This window comes from Rhipicephalus sanguineus, chromosome 5, assembly GCF_013339695.2.
Source record: "Rhipicephalus sanguineus isolate Rsan-2018 chromosome 5, BIME_Rsan_1.4, whole genome shotgun sequence".
Lineage (NCBI taxonomy): Eukaryota > Metazoa > Arthropoda > Arachnida > Ixodida > Ixodidae > Rhipicephalus > Rhipicephalus sanguineus.
The window spans coordinates 177237543-177253094 of record NC_051180.1 but is presented as its reverse complement, the minus strand read 5'-3'; the positions used below and the strand labels follow the sequence as shown (position 1 = coordinate 177253094).

At 47.8% G+C, this 15552-nt stretch overlaps 1 protein-coding gene and 1 long non-coding RNA gene across 2 annotated transcripts; one reads left to right on the top strand and one right to left on the bottom strand.

The window, feature by feature from the left end:
* The first annotated feature begins 9866 nt into the window (after positions 1 to 9866).
* Positions 9867 to 12720, top strand: LOC125758482 (uncharacterized). Its single transcript, XR_007416118.1, has 4 exons — positions 9867 to 9939; positions 10698 to 10815; positions 10884 to 11294; positions 12613 to 12720. It is a non-coding gene; the product is annotated as an uncharacterized LOC125758482 (long non-coding RNA).
* LOC125758481 (uncharacterized) lies at positions 12473 to 14539 on the bottom strand. The gene is made up of 4 exons (XM_049415794.1): positions 14283 to 14539; positions 14126 to 14220; positions 13592 to 13664; positions 12473 to 12799 (listed from the first exon to the last, which is right to left on the bottom strand). The coding sequence occupies exons 1-4, from the start codon at positions 14332 to 14334 to the stop codon at positions 12588 to 12590; spliced, it is 432 nt and encodes a 143-aa protein (XP_049271751.1). The 5' UTR covers positions 14335 to 14539; the 3' UTR covers positions 12473 to 12587.
* Positions 14540 to 15552: the final 1013 nt, after the last annotated feature.

Genomic DNA, 15552 nt, shown 5'->3' with positions numbered 1-15552 from the left:
CTAAACATCCTCCCTACATAAAATATGCGACATAAAGCACATCATTCTTTTGAGGAAAACAATACATACACGTTCTGCGTAATTCGAAAGTTGCGGGTTTTGACCCCGCCGACGCAAAAGGTCCTTTTCCGTCAACTTTAATTAAGTTCAGTTTAAGTCATAATTACTACGCTATTGTTAAAACAACAACTGATGTATCCTATGCTTTCTTTGGTATTATTGTCTGTTGGATTCGTATGGTTGTATATAACAAGGAAACGAGCCTCTGAAACAATTCTCCTTTTTCAGCAATATTGTCCCTAACTGGTGGCCTCTGATGGCTTTTCGCAATAATATGCAAACGTGATGGCAGACGACCTTCGAGAAAATTTTATTCTTTTGCCTGCAACTCTAAAATGATCATTTTTGGATCAACGTGACACTGTGTTTTGCCGCTAAATTATCGCAGGAGCTAGCGATTCAAAACAGGGAACAGCGTATAAGTCCTGCAGATTTTCTCTTCTTCCTCTCTGCCAGCACGTTCTGGGCACATACTGCGCGGGTGGAAGTCGTTGCAGTGAACTGTATGTGCTGGCGCCTGGCTTGCCTGAAGAATGGGCTTTCCCTCGACGTGAACCAAGTTCTCGACGTCTAGCGAGACGATAACGGGCACTGCGTAGACCAAGGATAGCTGGACCATCCGGTCGACAGGGTCTTCAAGAGGGTCTTCAGGCACGTCGCCGAGTTCGAGCTTCAGCGACGCCATGAATTTCCTGATGTTGCCCAGCTCCTTCTCCGCTACTTGAGAGAATTTCAGGCAAGATGCGTGCAGATTCCTTCCCCAGCGCGTGGCACGACGCATGGCCCTCGTGGCTCGCTCGAGGAGAGGCGCCGTCATGCGCTTTTTCACGACATCATTCTGCGTACAAATTAAATAAAAACATAAGGTCGAACACAGTTATGACGGACAACTTTCCAGAAAGTCTCTCGATATATCACATTAAAGGGTATGTCCAAACTCTCTATAACGAATTTATTTGAAGTCGAACTCGGATATATCGGTCTCGCTAAAAAACGGCAATTAGTTCTATATATCGTATAACTCGATATAAAGCTTTCTTGAAGTTTACCGTATTTTCGATGCGAATTTCGGTAGCAAGTTGGCTTCAGATCACTGCTTCACGACATTGCAGGGTAGGCAGCGTACGGCAATACGCGGAGAAGTTTTGTCATTTTAATTTTTCCGTGGCTTGTAGTTGGGGATGCGGGTTATATGCAAGAGCGGGTTTTAGGTGAGAAAATGCGGTATCGAGGCGACTCAAACATCATCAAATGCAGCTGTGCGTACTCGTCGGGCACCGGAAGCCTCGACTGCTTTGGCTGTAATGTTGGCGTTGTTTTTCAATATTATACTCAGCGTGCTTCTTGGGATGGTGTACGCAGCGACGGCGACGTCGGGCTTCTTTTCTCTCCGTTGGGCTGTATTGATTATCGCGAGCTTCGCGGAGAACAGCCAGGTTGTTAGCCATTGCGTTAACAAAGTGAGTTGAGAAGCCAATGGCTACGCCGCAGGACGGCCGCGACGACGAGGAATCATGGGAGAAAGCATGCGATGACAAGCGATGGTTTCTACTCACTCTGCGTGGCGTCTTCCTAATAGCACCACTCACTCTCTCAAGTCCATGCGAGAAAGTCCCCTTCTGGGAGGAAAAGCCAACTTTCTTGCGGCGTATCGCATTGGCCGATGTTCGATATATCAAGTGTTGCGCTATTTTTGTTCGATGTATCGGTAAATTGTCCTATGCATTGATGTTGACGCATTGTCGCATTCGAATAGAGTTCGACACAAAGAAAAATTCAATTTACCGAGTTCGATATAGTGGGGTTTGACTGCGTTATTTTTTGGCAGGTTTGGACTTGATTTATTGCCTTTCGTAGTGAAACCCAGATCGATGTTTGACGCAGAACAGCGGCGCGCAGCGGGGGTGTCCAACACTAGTAATACTGCTTATTTCTGTTTCTCGGTTTGTTTTACAGCGAAAGCCGTTATGAGCTCACAAGAACAGCCGATCTTGGTTGCCATGTTGTCCACCGCCGCCGCCGGTGTCCGTGGCAGCTATATCGTACAAGGAAAAAGAAAACAGGGTTCGAGCCGGCATCAAGCCCAAGTATTCTTCGCGGCTGTCAAATCAATTACTACCAGAGCAATGCCAATGTTTAAACGCCTTCGGACAAAGAGCCCACAAGGGCGTCGTGTATGGCGAGGAATCACGTTAACACATGTAATACTGCGTGGCATAAGAGTAGAAGCGCACCAAGCGTCACATAATGTGATTTACGTTACGAGTAGGTCGTTATGGTAAATAGGTAATTATGACAGGGCACCGACTACAAGGTTCTCAGTCATCATTCATCGTCGTCATCATCATCAGCCACGGCAACAACAAAGTGCGCAGCTGCGTAGGATGCGCCTATTGCCTTACATACGTGTAGCTGGTACAACACAATATGAGGAATTATCCCTTAGCGGGTACTTCGCTCCTGCGCAAAATGATGATGCTTTGTGGCGTAGTGGATACTTCGCAACCACACTTGCAGTATAGGCCCCTTAACCGAGTGCACAACGGGCTGGATGGAGGCTGCTCCTCCCGCTTCTGCTCTGTCTGTGCCGCATATTCCGCGTAGGCCTGCCGTTTGTTGCTCGTTTTTATATGCTCTATTCGTATATCTTCACGTTTTCTGAGAAAGTGTGCCATAGTATTAAAGGTGCTTTCTCATACACGTGTATAGTTTTACTACTGTAGCAGCTAATAGCGTTGCCGCCTGCCCGCTTTCTATGAAAGCTATTCACAGTTGACAGGAGGATGCTCCAGCTATCGAGAACCAACATTTTAAATAAGAGGTACAGCGTTACGCGAAGAAAGCTTATTATCTCGTGTTACCAGTGTACTGAGTAGCCACCAGTAACTGTTTCCCTAATAACACTCAATTAAGCAATTGCAATAAATTTACCCGTACCGCAGTTTCCCATGCGATCTGCACTCTTAAAAAAATGGAGTGACCCTCTCTCCTTCAAGGGACAAACGGCGATGTCCCCTATGTTCGTCTTCAAATGGAGGAACTTTCCTCCCTTTTGAATGGAGAAACCGTTCCTCCCCCGTCAAAATCAAGATGGCTGACGCCAAGCCAGTGAAGCGAGCAATAGATTTAGGCCTAGCGAGTGCATCGATTCTCGACTGATAAAGAGTATGTGGCACTGGTAATCACAATAAACGGTCCCGCTGAGCTTAATATCGAACGATATGACAATAAAATCAAGCAGACAAACCTGTAGTGATGAAAACCTCGCGAAACGGAACGAAGGAACTCGTACGTTTCGCTCGGCCAGCGAGACGGCGTTCACTTTAAAAGAGACGGATACTGCAAAGGGGCTCTCACCCAGAGACTGTACGTTAGGCTTGCTGTCTTTATTTGTCGAAGCATCACACGGTGTAGCGACGTTATCCACGCGTTTACGGGGCAATAGGCCCCGACATGTGCCTCCAAAATGTACATTCTGTAGCATCAAAACCAAGGTATATGATCAAAACAATCCCGGCGCAGCAGAGCATAGTTTCGATAGATAGATGTTCAACAACGTATAAGTAGGTGTACCTGAGAAAACGCCACAGCCGTGAAATAGGTGGTAGCTGGCGCCATCTAGAGGGATTAAACGATACTAAAAAAAAAGGTGTTACCGACTGCGGCAGCGTACGTTGATGCTACGCTATGGCATTTCGGCGAGGTGGCTCATTCATGGATTACTCCGGAAGGTTGATACACATTTTATTAATACGCACACGTTCACGAAGCAGACACGCAATCACTGAATTCAATGAACAATTCATTCATATATATACAACCTATAACAATAACAATTCACTACAGACGCGTACGTACAGAGGTGTTTACACATGCCTCTCTATGAGGCGCAGGCCCTTATATAGTCACTGAATTACGGCGGACCATGGTGGCACAAGCGATGCGTCATTTTTTCTTGAACTCTTTACCATTTCATGGCTGCAACCCAATATACGTAGACAATATTAAAGTGTAGCTATGGCTTATTCAAGCGCACCAGTTAATCAAAATCCGCATAATAATGAACGTTATAATTACAGAGTTGATTAAGTTAATGCGAAAACGACGATATCGAGAACCGTTCATACCATTTCGACGCCATTTTGAAGTAGCGCAATCTTTCGATAGCGGCCACAGATAAAATTTCCCTCTCTGATTTCTTTATTTTTTACAGTTACTGCGGGAGGGCGCAACATTCGTTTCAGATTCTGTCGCCTTCGTCGCGTCGACTTCGTTGAGTGGTTTGGCGTCGACATATGTTCACATTCTATTTTAATTAAGCGTTGACCACAAGCATGACGATGAGCCATGGATTCGTTCAACTGCTAGCCCTTCAATGACAATGCTTCTGATGCGGTAACGGCCGTCTCAATTGCGTATACGTACATTACAACGCGGGTCGCGCGAAGAAACAAGGCAAGATGGCCTCGCGCCGGACGGTGGTCTTTCGAGAGCGATGCCAGTGGCTCTTGGCGTCGCGGCGGCTCCATTACTTCAGTACCGAAACTAGCGCTACACCGCGCGAATTATGGAAAAGAACGCTACCCACACTACGTGTTCTGTAATATTTCAGTACGCTGTACCTACATCCTACTCTGCTACTGTTATGTCACGGTATTCGCCTGGCGTGTCAAATTGCGGTCATTGTGCGACAGCTGTGTAGTTGTCGTTTAGAAGAGCTAGTTGTCGTTGTGGCGGTGGTTGGTCTTGCGCTTGATTTGGAATACTCTTTTCACAAAGATGAGTGAGAGTGTTAGTGATTCCCTACTGTGCACAGCTGTCATTAGAAGCGCATTTTGTGTTGTGTTTCGCACGCCAAAGCAAACTTCTGAGAACGAGGCATACATACTGCACGCGTGCATAAGTCCGTCCTTATTCTCAGTGATGGCATGCGTAATCCAAAACGCATGTGATTGAGAATTTTGGCTTAACTGACAGTAGTCATTGACTTATTTTTCATATATGTACAATTATGATGCAGTTTAACGTTAAAATGCGGCCACGGCGGCCACAATTCAATGGGGGCGAAAGGAAAAGAACACCCATGTGCTCGGGTGCACGTTAAAGAACCCCAGTTGATCGAAATTAATCCGTAGTCCCACACTACGGCGTGCCTCATAATCATACGGTGGTTTCGACACGTCAAACTCCAGCAATTATATGTTATCGAACTTTCACGCATGCACTGTCCAATGGTATCACGTTTGCTGAAATGTTGAAAAAAAATAACTTTCATCCTTCTCTATATTGCTTGTTGTATTGATAAGTGCTATAAGTGTTGCGCAAGACTAAAAACGCGTGCTCTTGACAAGTATGTTAACGCCGAAAAAAATTCAAATTATTGGTGTACAGGCTGAGGTGTTCATTAAAACAAGACTGTTTTGTGAAGCAGGACTTACTGTATTTATGACAAGCAGATCGTGCGAAAACGCATACAAACAACACGAGACACATCAAAATATAGCGGCGCATCGCGCATACGCCGAGAGCTTAAAAAAAGAAAAAAAAAACGCCACACACGTTACTCAACACATAGAACAAAAACAATGAACGTCACTCGCGTGTTGCTCGAATCAATCCTAGGTACAAGTAATTGCACGCGACTGGCCGCGGTCAGGTAGCACAGGACGGCCTGAGGCTGCCGAGTGGGCGCGAAAGGGCGGCCGGTCTCCGCAGCACGGAATCACGATGTAACTCGCCGTGCGCATGCGCGCGCTAGTAAGTCACGTGGTTGAGGAGAAAAGTTTCTCCATTGGCGCTTGCCGCAAGAGGGCGCGACGAGTAAAGCGTCCGCGGGGGAGAAAGTCGCTGCTCTGAAGGAGAAACGGAGCCCGTTGCTCCATTCTCGCTCTCATTTTTTTTTTTTTAGAGTGTGTGCGTGTAATTCCCAGGAGTGTTAGCTAGCGCCGCTCTTAGCCCAGGTGGCGAGTTTGGAACGCTCAGGAGGTGTCACGTGGTACGTGACGTTTGCGCGAGGCGGCAGCAGGTCAATAAATCCTCGTATGCTAACCTAAGGCATTGAGTCTGCCGTAACGAGGCCCTCGCTACGAATGAACGAAAGAAGCGCAACTTTTCTGAGGGGTTCGTTTATATTGCAACGCGCGCTTATATCTTTTATTTTAATGCATTTGGCTTCACCCCCAAAAGAAGGCAGGGTTCCGATTGGTGTTGCAGAAGTCTGTTGCCAGACTTGGGAGTCAATGTTGTCACACTGCCGCGAAATCTGGCGGCTAAATTTGATCGTGCAGTCCCATCTTCTCCGTCAGGTTTCTGTGTAATCCGCTGTGGATTTCGCAAGCGCCCGCGTGGTTTGTTGACATCGGCCGTTATAATTAACAGCCCCTGCGTGTCGCAGATATCGGGGCCCTTTCTTTTGCAGTATGCACCGTTCTACAATTAACAGATCGGACTCGATGGTGTCTCAGAAGTAGGATCCACGCAACGACGCGTTTACTGGGGAATCTGAATGACATCGCATAAGTCCGGACACAGCAGTGTGCGGTGTGTATACGATACATACATCGCTCGGACTCGTGTCTTTGAAGTAGGAATCTTTCTGTATCTACATGTGGGGCGCGTACCGTGTCTACTATGCACAACTACGCGTTTGCTAACCACGAACAACCTAAATTTCAATGAAAGCATGCATGTTCATTATTATTGTGGGTGGAGCCCCCCTTTCAGGGCCCCGCAAGCAATAGCGGCTCACCGGGCCTGCTCCCATTTACAGTTCCGTGAGTCGCTGGAGTCGCGCCTCCCACGACCAGCTCAGACCTAACAGTGTCGTCCAGCAGCGGTGATAAAGCAGCTTGCGGACGTAGCATGAACTGATATGTGATATGCTTTAATTATCCAGCCGTGGCCATCGGAGATACACCACCGTAAGTTTCATATATGTAGTAACGTGGTAACGGTACGTCACCTACTTAAAAGAGTAATCGGCCGTCAAGCGATGTGACTAGAACTCTGAGCGCATCGAAAGAAAAGCCCCCATACATGTGAGACCGAAGTCGACACGGCAAGCGGGTGTTGCTACGGAGAGATTCCTACACGGCGCATAGAGTGTCCGGACTTCTGCGACGCCATTCATATTCTTCCGCAAACGCGTCGTTGCGCGTGGATTTCCTACTTTTGAGACACGATCGAGTCCGATCTGTTAATTGTTGTATAACGGCGCATACAGCGAACGAAAGGGCCCCGACTTCTGCAACGCGCCGATGTCAGCGGACCACACAGGCGCATGCGAAATGCACAGCGCACAGGAACCTTACAGGAAAGCTGGGACTGCAGGGGCAAATTAGTTGCCAGATTTGGCGGCAGTTTGGCAACATTGACCCCAGGGGAAAAATATCAAACGCATTTACGAAGCAAAATGTCGTGACAAGTAATATCCAGAAATGTCACTTCTTTTGATGATAATGCAATTTAAGGTTGGCTTATGCATTGCTCCCCCCCTTACGCTCATATTTGCTGCCAAACCTCATGCTCAAATCTTCATGATAATACAAAATTATTGTTTTTTCTAACACAGCGAGCTATTGCATTGGGCGCAATGGGTAGACATACGCGCATACTTGCTATTCTTCAAAAACAACGCATGCTCTCTACACCTGACATTGACACTAAGCCCCGCAAAGCATATGTCAGCCTTCAATTTCACTATCAGCAGGAGAAGTGGTACTTGTCACAAGATTTTGCTTTGTACACGCGTTTGATATTTTTTCCCCTTGTAGCATGTTTCGGGTGTTTATATGTTACGATACTTGTGTAAATAAGTTTAGTTGAAAGTCGGTGCTTGTCCTGTTTTTTCCTACGTTCCTTCCGCTGTGTCTAGGTTTTTTCGCTTTGTTCCATTTCATCATGCAGAGTAGTATGTAGGTACAGCGTACTAAAATGTTCTGGCACACGTAGTATGGATTTCGGTCATTTCCATAATCCGCAAGGTGTATAACGCTAGTTCCTCTACTCACATTATCGAGCTGCTTCGCGAGAGAACACCATCTTGTGCGAGGTCATGTTGCCTTGTTTCTTTGCATGAACCGCGGAGCAACGTACGTATACACAACTGAGACGGCCGTCACCGCGTCAAAAGCATTATCGTTGAAGAGGTGATGGTTGAACGAATCCATGGCTCATCGTCATATTTGTGGCCAAAGGTTAAACACAATTCTCACGACAACCCATCCAGATGAAAGTCGACACGACGAAAGCGACAAGTCTGGCCTGCATGCTGGCGAGTACCACCCGCTGTGTTGTGCCAGCTGCGCCTTTCCACAGAAACAATAAAAAATAAAGAAATCGTAGAGGGGTAATTGGGGATGTGGCATAAGCGGTAAAAGAAGGGCGAGTGTGTGGCACGCTGTCGAGAGATGCCACTAGTTATAAATGTGGTCAGAAGGGTATGCATGGCTCTGGATGTGGTGGCTGTCAAATGTAACTCTAATTACAATGTTCAATATTATGTGGCTTTACATTACCAGATCAGCGTCTCCAAGCGATAGCAACACTATAATTTTGTCTGTATTTTGTGATGCCATCACGAAATTAAAGAGTTGAAGAAAAGTGACGCATCATCTTGCTGACCAGAGTTGGTCGTCATTCAGTGACTAAGCTTGCTCGCTTCGTATTAAGGTGTCTGTAAACGCGTCTGGGCATACGCGACTGGATAGGGGTTTGATCACGTTGTCGGTTGTATGCACATGAATTGCGTGTTGAAATGTGTTTACTTTGTGTCTCAAGTACGTGTGCGTATAAATGAAGTGTGTACATGTTCTGCATACAACTTCCGGCGTCCTTGCGTGATCCATGAATTGGTATCCTCGCTGGCCGCCTCAGCGATAGCATTTTATTTATTTGTTATTAGCTTCGATTCCCTCCAGGGGGCGTCAGATAACTCCAACTTCACGGCTGTGGTGCTGTCAGAGTTCCTCCTACTGTAATGATCAAGCGAGACAGACACAACACCCATTCTTCGGGCAAGCTGGGGGGCGATCGGAGATCTCTGTTCTGCGCCGTTCGTTCGCGTTCGTTCTGATGATCGCACGCGATTGGCTGAAGCCGGACAACTCACGCCACTCTAAGGGGCGTGGCCATTTCTTTTTTTTTTTTCCTTGATGTTTTCTTTTTTGGTGACGTCATGCCGCGTCATAACGAGCATGTCGTCTGCTAAAAGTGAACGGAGAGCGAGCCCGTTCGCTCGCGTTCTCTCGAGCGAACAATGGCGTCGCACGGCATGTACTTCGAGTGATGCGGCGTTTGCGGCTGCCGCAACAGCTGATTTTGAGAAAATGGCGCTTGCAACGGTGCTTCCTTGCTACGTTGGCGTTTCTCGAAGCAGATGCAGAATGGTAGGAGGTGCGAAATGTGTTTGAAGAGACGAGCGAGTGTGAATTCCGGCGTCGCTTTCGTTTCTCGAAACGTACGGTACGTTGGTTGTGCGACGAACTCGACCCCGTCATCGGGTGCCAACGAGCCAGTGGGATTTCAACAGAGCGGAAGGTGTTGTCTGCGCTGAGATTTTTTGCCAGCGGATGCTTCCAGCGAGCTGTCGGCAGCGAGGAATTCATCGGCCTGTCGCAGTCGTCCGTCAGCGAAACCATCCACGAGGTGGCACACGCCATTAATGTCGTTGGCGGGCAGAAACGGTGGGTGGCCTTTCCCGAGACCACGGACGCGAAGGAGCTAACAAAGGCGGCGTTCGCTCGGCTCGGGCGGATTCCCGTTGTGGTCGGGTGCGTGGATGGTACGCTCATCGCAATCCCGAAGCCCCATGGCCTGAGCTCCGCGGATACGACGCATTACATGTCGGGGAAGGGACTCTACGCATTCAACACCATGATCGTGAGTATTATCCATGCATTGTATGCGTAGCGAATTATTTCATTTATATCGCTTAAACTTTCCGCTTTACTGAGGCTGTTGCAACTGAGTATAGTGGGAGCGGTATTTTCGATCTATCCAGAACGGGAATTGGATCGTTTCAGGGCACTTCGCTTAGGATAAGCGATGAAATCATGTGACGCGGAGTACACTTTGGTTCAGCGGCCTGCACAGTGCATAATATTACCGTTGCTCGTTCGCCATGTGTACCCGAAGCTTGATTCTCGATTTGTATTTGTTGAGATTAGCGCTCCCAGAATGTGCCGTAGTATGCCCTTATTGTTCATTGTCGTGATGGACGTTACATGGATCATTACATAGATGGATGAATAAACTTTACTTCGGTCCCTCGGAACGCGCCCGAGCATGTACATACATTAAATACGCATTGTTTCATAACCCTTTTTTCAGTCGAAGTTTTTCGTGTTGTAGATATTTTGTGATACATTGCCTTAAACATACAGCAGTAATTTGGTTAAAAGGCTTTGGTGGCTGGAAGATGGGTTGTTCCAAGCAGTAAACATGCAGACTACCCTTTGACACTGCATTGTCCTCGTGTTAGAACTTATGGTACAAGTCCTACCCTGTCGATGATTTGTTCATAACTATGTTTCAACAGTCAGTAACAGTGCAGGCAGATGTAGTTACATTAACATAATACGCAACATTGTACCGAAGGTCATTTATGGGTACAATTTTGACTGAATTGAATTCTGCAGACATGTGATGCCGACCTCTGGATGTCAGTCCATGTTTCCTGGGGTCATGTCATGACTCGTGGGTATGGCGGGGGAGCCCTCTCCGTCAGCACCTGGAAGCAAAACTTCGGCTTGCTTGGTAAGTGCTGTCAATGCTTGCCACATTCATGACGTTATCACTACAGCTGTCATGCCGCCCTCGTGCAGGAGACTCCAGCTATACATTAGAACCGTGACTCCTGACACCAGTGCCCGGACGCCCAGCTCGTGGCACCCCTGATAACCACTACAACAAGGCCCACACCGCCATGCGCAATGTTGTGGAGTGGTGCAACGCTGTAAGCTTGTGCAGAGCTGCACAAGCATCATTGCTGCTTGTGCAGCTCTGCACGACATTGCGTTGGCGGCACATAAGCCTGTTCTCGAAGGGGACGATGACGACACAGACGATGCTGAGCTGCTGCCAGCAGCAGCTGAGCTACCACCACCACCACCACAACGGGAGCCAGCAGCAGCGCAACCGTGTAGTGAACCTGTTTCGAGAACCACTGGGCCTGCATGCTTGAGCATCTGCGCAGAGTACGCCGCCGCCTGCAACGACCTCGGCAGCATTGTGTGGTGCGTGTTTGTCTTTGTTCATTGGTTTGTCACTGGCATAAACAAATGACTGTTTTTTTTTACTACACTTCAAATGTTTGCTGCACATATCAACGAAACAGCATTCTCCTATCAATGAATAACCCCCTTGAATAGGTTGGCAAAAAATGTGAAGCTCACCCTGACTCACTCGTGAAATATATTTTGCTCTTGGGGCTCACTCAGACTCACCAAAATTTTCCTCAAGCGGATTCACTCGGACTCAGGCTCACTAAAATGTTTTCACCCGGAATCGAACTCACCAATGTATTACTCACCCGGACTCACAGCTCGATCTGCATCTGAGTGAATCGACTCATGAGTGAGTTTGCCGACCTATGCCCCTTGTCACACAATGCCATGCTGATGAAATACTTCGACCAGGTTGTAAAATATGGTGCTTCACACTAAGCACAAGTGAGAGCTCACCTGTGAATGGCACATGGTGCCATTCGGAGCCAAAGTGGTAACCTGAAAAGGCTGTTGAATCAGCACAGCAACATGCGCTAGCTTTAGTGCAACAAGGATCGTGCTTTTAAATGAGGTGAACAACAAGGGTGGTGTAAGAAGTGAAATTTTATTACAAGTATCGCGAGCAATGCACATAAAGAGCAAAGTAAATAAATATCCCTTAAATTCAATGCCAAGGAAAAGAATATAAAAGTAGCTTCCTTTTATAATATACAAATGGAGTTACTACAAAGTGCCTGCTGCTCCTCTGCAGCAACACACGCGTCTCGCAGCACGAAAGTCATTGTATTACATGAAAACAAGGCACAGTCTAACCGGTATTAATCGAACTCGCTAAAAAATGCAAGTTGTTGGTTGCTGATATGTCTTCCTCTACTATTGATTTCTGTTTGTACCCAATCCTATTGTCTAAACACTTCTAAGCAACAGAACACGTATTCGTCAACTATTTTTTGGTCTTGCAATATTTCAAAATTGTTGTGCAACCTAGACCGTTCACAAACGCATTTCTTTTTTTCCAGGATGTGTAAAAATCGATAGAAAACGTACAGTGTGCCACAAAATTCTACACGTATACACTGTAAACATAAAGATACACTACAGTGCACTATGTGCATATACTACAAAATTGCTGAATGCATGACTGCTGAATTGCTGAATGCATGTACAATGAAACAGCTCATCAGTGCTTCTGATATGCAGAAAAAGAAAATTAACTGAGAAAAAATTGCAGGGCACCATTGAAGCAAGCAAGCGTATCATAGCTCGTGATGTGAACAAAAATAAATCTACATGTATGTACAACTAGTCTTTACAAATCACTGTGCAGGTGGCTTCCGCTGCAATGAGGGCCCGGGCGAGGGTACCAACGCCTTGCAGTTCGTGGACCACGTCACCGAGAAGTTGAACCTGGCGCAGCTTTCCAATGATGCCTGGCCCTGCCGCCTGGTGTTTGCGGCTAGTAACTCCAGCGCCTCGGCCTGCCGGTTGCCCCCATCTCGCAGCTGCGGCATGAGCTGGAAACCAGGAAATGTGTTGCCATTATCATCTATAAATTTCCTGCTACCGACTCTTCGCTGGAAGCTTCTGTTCGTGAAGAGTTTCAGTGTGTGCAACAATTTCCTCTTTGTTGAAAATCCACTGACCCAATGGCATCCATGAATGGTGCTTGGTTCACCGCACAACCAACGCACTTCGTTTGTACAGACCAAAGCGGTGCCGGAATTCATTTTCGCTCATCTCATCAAACGCATCTCACACCTCTAACCACCTCTGCATGAGAAGCAACCAAACAGCCCTTTTCAGGGCTACACAATCGTTTGCCCGGCTTTACGCGATGACTGACACAATCTCCTTCCGAAACCCTAGCTGCTGCAGTATGCAAAACATACAGCAAGCAGGTGTAACACAGGTGCAAAAATGTGCATTTGTGTATGATGGCTATGTGAAGAAGTTATATAACGAGCTTGCTTTTTGAACATTATATTTAGCAATAGCACATTTTCAGTTTCACTTTTGAAGCAACTGACAAAATAGGGAAACATTTCAAGATGTTGAACATTTTTGCAATGCTACCTTTTTGCTACATTTCACCATAACTGCAAGGCAGGACACCTGTTTATTCCATCTGACAGTTATGCATACAACTAACTAGCTCCTGCAACCGTTTGCCAAATTTTTTTCGTGCAGCTTTTTGTCTTTATGCCCACAGATGTCATCTCTTCACAAACATATGCCTGCACGCATGAGCATCACCTGTGAGCATGTAACACCATCTACAGTTAATCAAAAACATCAGGGAAACTTACGAGTTGGGGCACGGGGAAGATCCTGGGCCACATCCTCTTCAGCCACACCAGCAGCAGCTGGAGCAGGGCTCACCTGTTATAGTAAGAAGTTTCTTGATTGACACACTGAGTGCAATAAGAAGTATGGAGTGGAAGTGGACAATAGCAATGTTTTTTTAGAATGTTTCAACAGCGGCATGCTATGACACACAGACTTCGGAGAGAGGGGTGGAGGGGGGGGGGGGGGGGGCAAGCCTACTGGCTACGCACCTCACTCGACTCGACGGTCTGAGAAATGGGTTGTAGCACGTAGGGTGCTCTAATGAGCTTCGAAATATAGTTCGCGGCTGTTCTTTCGTCATCACCGCAACTGTGGCTGTTTCGCATTCTGTTCTGGGCGGTGCAACGTGTTAGCACCTCAGCTAACGCGGCGGCCGGGTGATCCACTCGATATTGTTTGAAAAAATAAAACTAACAGCGCGTAATGGCTCGAAGCAAATGAGCCCACTTGTTCGCAGCATACAAGTAACAATGATATTCTAAGCCAGTGCTTACCGATTCAGACCCCCCGAACTCTGGGCCTCGCACACTCGTCTCTGTCGAGCACGACACGGCCGCGGTAATCCGAAATCTGGCCGCCTCGGGTGCCGCTGTAAAGCACAAGCGGGACGTGTAAGATGACCAACCACAATACAATTGTGCTCGCACTCACCTCTGCTGCCCTCGGAGTTTGGCAAGACCCTGCTGCGAATAGTAGCGCTCATTCCTCCATTGGGCCTGCCACTGGGCTCTGGTGTTACGCGCAGGGAATTCTTCGTTCAAAAGCGCTACTAGCTCCTGCCACATGTCGTCCCGGTCCTCCCTTGTGAACGACGGCTCCAGCGGGCACGACAGCGTCGCGATCTTTCACAAAAGCCAGCAGAAGCTCCTTTTGACGATCCGACACCCGAGAACCAACGCAGACGTTGCGATGGGACGACATTTTGAAACTGCGTCAGCCGCTACTTTTCTCTTTTTTTTTTCGCGTGCGCGACACCATCTAGCGACGACGTCAAAAAAAACTAACATTATTAAATATCATTACTCAAAGCTGTTGCTGTTTGAAAAAGCGTTTGAGCTTGAGAAGCAAAAGCAATAACTTTCTGTAAAGTAATTATATTTATTAAAAGGCGAGAAACGCTTCACGGTCCCCGTGCCGACGTCACAGGATGCGCGTCTACTTCCGGAAAGCTTTCCGCTTCACGATTGGCTGTCCTCTTCCTCTCGGCGGTTCCAGGCGGGAGAGCTCAAAGAGCTGCGCCTCCTCTCACTTTTGTGACGTAGGCACCGCAGAACGAACGCGAACGAACAGAGATCTCCGATCGCCCCCCTGTTCTAATCCGCACCTCGTCTTCTTATTCTTCGCGCTAGCTGCCAGCGCGCCCGAACCCCGGTGTCGTTATTCGTCACCACGCTCTGACATGACTGCGAGCGCGCGGAGCTGCCAAATGGCTCTGGTGGGCAACACTGGCTGCATCGCGATCGTTGGTCCCGGCCTCGTTGCGATTTGGCTTGAGAATGTGCCTCAGCGTACTCTGGCAGGCGCCATTGGCTGTGCCGTCGGGGTCGTAGGTCTCGCTGACAACCGTTCTGCTGCACGTGGGAGCAATGCCGAGCAGCTTGTAGACGCCGCACAAAAACGAGCCGGTCGTCGGTATCATTTCTATGGATGAAAATTAATGTCGGCCTCCGACAGTGGTGGTTTTGTGCCGCATACCAACGCATTGGCAGAGCACAGCCCGAACTCGGTGTCTGCACCAGGGCAGGCGGCGAAGCTGTCTATCGATAAGCTGCAGTGTGCAGTTGCAACCTCGAGGTGGTACCCCTTCTGAGCTCCATCCTCGGTAGAGGTCGTGTTGGACTCGAAGATGGCACAGGCAATCCGGCCGAAAGGAGCAATCAGAGCTGCACTCCATTCCAGCTATGACTGTCACCTGATGTCG

Bases quoted from the DNA above. Each gene is read 5' to 3' on its own strand.
- LOC125758481 (XM_049415794.1), bottom strand. From the start codon at position 14,334: ATGAGCGCTACTATTCGCAGCAGGGTCTTGCCAAACTCCGAGGGCAGC. The intron at 13,665-14,125 runs GTAAGCACTGGC...TTACTATAACAG, and splicing joins AGTTCGGGGGGTCTGAATCG to GTGAGCCCTGCTCCAGCTGC. The intron at 12,800-13,591 runs GTAAGTTTCCCT...CCTGGTTTCCAG, and splicing joins TCTTCCCCGTGCCCCAACTC to CTCATGCCGCAGCTGCGAGA.